Source organism: Conger conger, chromosome 9, assembly GCF_963514075.1.
Source record: "Conger conger chromosome 9, fConCon1.1, whole genome shotgun sequence".
In the NCBI taxonomy this organism is placed as follows: domain Eukaryota; kingdom Metazoa; phylum Chordata; class Actinopteri; order Anguilliformes; family Congridae; genus Conger; species Conger conger.
In genome coordinates, this window is record NC_083768.1 from 38,993,483 (window position 1) to 38,999,172 (window position 5,690).

The window sequence follows — 5,690 nt, forward strand, 5'->3', positions numbered from 1 at the left end:
AGTCTCCCAGCTATGTCATCTGCAATTTTTAACGTGATGCTCTTTAAATTTGGATGGATTTGTTAATTGTTCATGCAGCTGGAAAAAAGTCTCTCTGAAAGTGATTCCAACAATATAATTTGTCACTGCCATTGTCCTTATAGTTGTGGTATGGATCTGCCATCCACTTGAGTTAGACAATCTTTAAAATGATAGTTATCGTTCTTGGTGTGGACCGACCTTTACTGTTGCCTCTTTTCTCAAAATCTGCACGCAGATTAAGTCATCAGTCTTATGTACAATCTTTCACCAGACTTTTTATGGCAGGTGAATGGCAGATGCATATTGCATGGGCCGTGCCTATTTGAACCAGTACAGGTAGTTTGAGGTCGGCGCAGGGAAGCACATGTTGTTGCTGCAGGAACCACCGTAGCGTGGAGGGCACTCGGAGCACGGAACGCCAACGCGATAGGGAGCCTCGCCAATCCAGTTCCCTCTGAAAGGCAGACACAACAACGTCAGCCTGCAGTGCTTTCGTTGGGAGTTGATCTCCAACACCCCTGTCTGAATAGTGGGGGGAAATGATGAGAGTAGACTGAATGGAGATAGAAATGAATAGCTTAAAAATTAAGTAAGTAGGTAGATAAGTAAGAATGTAAGTAAATACATAATAAATAAATGCTTACTTTGGAGAGTAATTGCACACAAGGTAAGTCGCCCTCCTCCAAACAGCACCCCACACATACATGTCATAGCAGGTGTGAACTGCACAGCCAACTCTGTTTGACGTTGCCCACACCATCTGTGATGAGAAAGAGCAGAGCGAGAGAGGGCTGTCATTGAGACGGCCCGTTCGCACTGAGCACGCTCGGTTTGCGGTAATGAGGCTTACCTGCGTGTAGTGCGTGCACATGGGCCCGTAGCAGCGCATGGGACACTGGGGGTTGCAGTCTCGAGGGTACGGGAAAGCGTAGTCCCTGACCTCATCGTACCAGGGCGTCACCAGCTGAAGGATGGACCGGTACCTGTCAGGAGCAGAGGCCATTGGAGATGGAGTGTGTGAGGGCAGGGTGAGGATCCAGGAGCCACCACTGCAGGAGTTACCTCATTTCCCCCGTTGACTCACTGCTTTTAACCCTCATCGCATATTTACTGAGGCGTGCAGTCTTTTCGCAAAGAGCAACTATCTTTACCCCATGCAAAAGCCTTGTTCCTGCAGAGAGATGGCTTTACAGGTGACAGTGACCCTATCCACAGTGCATGAGTAGTCATCCAATGGTTTGAAGAACTCTTTTTAAATTATTTTAGATTAAAATTCTGAACTACCCAAAAGTTCCATTTTGAATTCAAAACTTACATTCATACTGTAAATACTTACATTACCATAATTCTGCTGGTCTAATAATTATGTACTGTACATATGACATTCCCTGAATATCAAGTTAAATTTAAAATCTTGTATGCCATGAAACATTATACACTCTCTGGAACCCTGTGATTCCGGAGACGAACCCTATATCGTTAAAGGGTCCTTTGTTGGGCAAAATGGTTCTTTAATTTAATTTAAAATGTAGGTGAACATACGAGGTACACTGAGCCTTCACGTACCGTCCGGTCCGGACAGAGAGGTTCTGGCCCAGAAACCTGAGGAGATGCTGGGGGCCATGATCCCAGATGCACATGGCAGCCCAGGCCTCAGCGGACCTAGCCAGACCCTCGTCCCACACCTGTACAGGAACACCATGTCGACAACATCAAAATAACTTAGCATAATCTTTCCTGCAGAGGTGGCTTTACATATTCCTTTCACGTTGCAGACCTTAGCTAAGCTCATACAGAGCAGGGCCAGAGAAAGACCTCTCATATGCAGCTCTGCATGCAGTCTTACTAGCCTCAGCCAGTAGGACTCGCTCGAGTGATGAAACGTGGATGCCTATCTACCTCCCATACCCTAGTCAGCACAGCAAATTGCACGTTGCCCTATGGAGCTAATGGCCACAGGTAGCGCTAGCATGGTCCATAATCGATCCATGGCTGTGAGGGTCATCCATGCGCCTTAACTGAATTAACCAACCAGCAGCCTCAACAGACTACTTTTAACCAATCATTGTGTCCCATGGTGGGAAGCAAAAGCTTTCAGTTCACACAAGCAAGTCAGTGATAGACCGCTTAATGTAGTTCCACCCATTGAGGAGTGTGGAAAACCTCAATTCCTGCTCCATTTGACAGAAAGGTACCTCCTGTTGCCTGGATACCAGCGGGATGGTAATTGCAGTCTTGTACAGGGTAAAAAAGTGAAGACAGCACTCGCCTTTTTGGTATTGACAGCAGGATCAACATGTTTCAATGACGGCCCTGAACTAACATGCAGTGGCCTTATACAGTATCAGAGAAATACAGTGCATCAAAAATGCATCAGTATTACAGATTTGATTTCAGTTCTCACACTACATCTCAATCGATGTTCATACTGCAAAAGAAAATGCAATTCCAATTAGTTATGAATAAAATAATTGTAAATGCACAGTTGTACATCAGCAAACTAATCATGCTTTAACCATGCTCATCAAGTGATATCATATTTAATAGTTGTGATTTTCTTGATGTGCCCATGAAAAGATTAATATCTGTCCTCTCTACATGTAAGAAAGTGGATGCACTGAGAAGTCATGTTTACAAGGTGTCTGTTGAGCTGGAGAGAGCTTTACACCTGCTGTCATAGGCAGCAAGAAACACAAGAGTTTAGGAGATATAAGCATTCAACATTAGGCCATTTAGGAAACTCTTTATTTCCTAGATGGTAAGAGATCAACTCACAATGTAGCCAAGTGCTTGCTATTCGATTTATTTTTGTTTCTCATGCCTCTATTCTCTTCTGTTGTGTCTTATACACTTTGACCATGGGAAGTCTCAAATAAACAGAGCAGTAATGATCACATTATCAACACCTACATCATGAACAGTTGCATGCATGGACCATGCATGAAGCATATCTTTCAGATTTTGACAATAATCAACAGAACTGTCAGATATTTTCCCTGTACACCTGCTTATGATTTACACATTGCTGGCACAAGCTAAAATAGTATAATAATAGTATGACTTAGAGGCCCTTGAGTATATAAACATAGCCAAAACAAGTTACAGTATTGTACTGTATGCCCATGTCATGAAACCGTTGTCTTTTCTCTATTTGCACACCACCAGTTTTTCATGTTATAGCCTAGAAATAGGTTTGTGTTGATTATAAACATTATCTGTCTTGATTGAATCTGCCCAAATAACAAACAAGCACAATAAACTAGTCTAATATATAAAAGAACGAAATAACAAATGCTGTTGATGGCAATTATTATTTTCATTGGCAAGGTCAAGAAAAGAGAGCTCTGCCAAATGCAGGTTGGCAGGAGTTCTAAGAAATGAACGCGCAATGATGCAACTTCTAATAAAAACGATTAATAATACAGTTGAGAGCGGAAATAAAAGAATGGACTTACTTGGCTATTTCAGTTTTTTTTTTTTTTTTTGGCTAAGGCTACTCGTGCGTGCTGTTTAAAACCATCATGAAATTACTTTCAAAAGACCCGCCCACGAACTCTGGACCAGTGAGACGCCTATCAAGTTTATGGTGGTACAGAAACTCCAAGCCTGCTCCAACAAGCTACTACTACTACTACCACCAAGTAAGTTAATCTCCCTGTACTAAATGCATAAACTCATAATACAGACCTAGCCTGTATTATTATGTGGGGAAATACACAGCCATTAAGAACAGGTATTTTATGTATAGCGAGGTAGCTCCTTGTATGTCTCGTGTCGTCTACATGCTGATTTCCCCTACAGTAGATGGATTTTTGCACAGATAAGGAAAAAAGCAGCAGAAAACCGCCACATTCGGCTACACCTCGTCCTTGGTGCCAGTCTGATGCCACAGGCCTACAATTATAAGAACAAAATGTTTAGCTTACTGTTTTAATAAGATAGCATTTAATCGTAAACTATTTCCTTATCATGGCATAACATTGACGCTGTGCCTCGACTGCATTCTGGGAATACTGGTTCGAGCAAATTGAGGAAGAAAGTCCAAACTCACCATGTACTCCATGTTTGAGGCAGGCGGGAAAACGTTTGCTCGAACTTGGTTGTGATAATTTAGAATCTCTATCATGTCGTTTTGGGAAATGTAACGCCTCCGTCTGGTCTTGGGGACAGTCGCCTGCTCCGTCCGATTGTCCGCGGTGCCATCCAGGTCGGAGAAATTACTCGCCGAAGATGAGGAGTCGATGGATTTATCGATTCGTGCAGCAGCACTTGCTCCGCTGGCGATGCACAACAGCAGCATCTCTAACGAAAAGCAGGTTCTCCTCATCCTTCTTCCCTTTGCGACTTTGTGCAAAGACAGGTGGATACTTTCCGTGGAGAAGCTGTTAACTGAAAAAGAAAACTGGTTGCGACCTTTGAGATCACTAACTTAAAAAAAAAATAGGCCGTCAATTGTCCGCTTCGAGATGTGTTGGGTATATCGAGTTATGGATGTGCTCTAGCCAGCAGCCTATTTGCGCAGTTGCATGCTCAAGACATGCAAAAAAAAAAAAAAAATGCATTTATATATGTCATCAATGTATTGGACGTGTCAACTTTGCCTTGGAGATAAAAGCGTTAAGATTAAAAACATGATTAAAAACATGAGTGTAAAAATGTTTCATGCATCCACTGGAGACTTACCTTCTGCAGTGCAAAGGTGGCTAAGGTTCGGTTGGGCTCTTGATATTTTCTACGTGCTGTGCTAGAGTGGTGCAGCTGGGATGTGGCCGCTAGCTTACCCTTCAGGAGGTCTAAGACTGCTGTCGGAATTGTCTGGTTTTTATATCCAGTCAGCTACTGCGGGTCAAGAAAGCGCTCTTCGAAGGTGAACTGAACCCCTCCCTGTCACCTGAAAGACAGCTGGAAACGCAGTGGGTTCTGTTTCTTTCTTCCCACTTTCGGCAGGCATCTGTTTTACGTTTGCACATCTGGAAACCTAAAAAAAAGTAGCCTACTGTATTAAGAAGAACACGTGATGATGCACATGTGAGAGTAGCCTACATGCGCTTGAGAGTCGGTCGGTGATTTTGGTCTGGGCAAATTATTATTATAATTATTATAATTATATATATATTTATATTTATTTTTTTGAGGGGGTAGTATAACTTAACAGTAAAGTTAATTGTACGAGTGTATGTCAGGTAATACAAATTAATATTGCGTGCAATTGGTCTGGGATTATTTTCCATCCCATATCAGAAATAATGCAATGATAAAGAAACTCCTGAATTGCGTATGCATGGTTCGATATGTATATAAGTGAGACAGAACACGTCATAATTGAAATTAGCACTAAAATTTCAAAATTTCACTAAAATAATAAACATTTTAATTTAACACCAAAATGCATGTGATGCATCTGACCAGATGAAATAACAAAGTTAAGGCAACGTTTAAATTAATTGAGAATAGTTTGGGGTAGGCTATTTCTTGTTTTTATTGTAATATTGATAACACTGTAAAGAGTACACTTGTTCAGTGTCTGGATCCCAAAAGCTTTTATCCCGCCAGAGCAAATCCATTTTAGAGAGCGTGAACTCATTTTCTTTGGCACTTGGTTAGAAAACTAAAGCCTGGTGACGCAAGAAACATCCCGCTCCGCCCTTTTTACTTTTTTTGGTGTTGTC

General features: G+C 42.0%; 1 protein-coding gene across 1 annotated transcript; it reads right to left on the bottom strand.

Annotated features, from left to right (window-relative positions):
- Positions 1–339: 339 nt before the first annotated feature.
- pi15b (peptidase inhibitor 15b) lies at positions 340–4,348 on the bottom strand. The gene is made up of 5 exons (XM_061256286.1): positions 4,073–4,348; positions 1,588–1,706; positions 872–1,004; positions 666–781; positions 340–475 (listed from the first exon to the last, which is right to left on the bottom strand). The coding sequence occupies exons 1-5, from the start codon at positions 4,346–4,348 to the stop codon at positions 340–342; spliced, it is 780 nt and encodes a 259-aa protein (XP_061112270.1).
- Positions 4,349–5,690: the final 1,342 nt, after the last annotated feature.

Coding starts and splice junctions, on each gene's coding strand:
- pi15b (XM_061256286.1), bottom strand. CDS start 4,348: ATGAGGAGAACCTGCTTTTCGTTAGAGATGCTGCTGTTGTGCATCGCC. Junction 1,707..4,072: donor CCTCAAACATGGAGTACATG/GTGAGTTTGGAC, acceptor GTTCCTGTACAG/GTGTGGGACGAGGGTCTGGC. Junction 476..665: donor GTGTGCAATTACTCTCCAAA/GTAAGCATTTAT, acceptor TCTGCCTTTCAG/AGGGAACTGGATTGGCGAGG.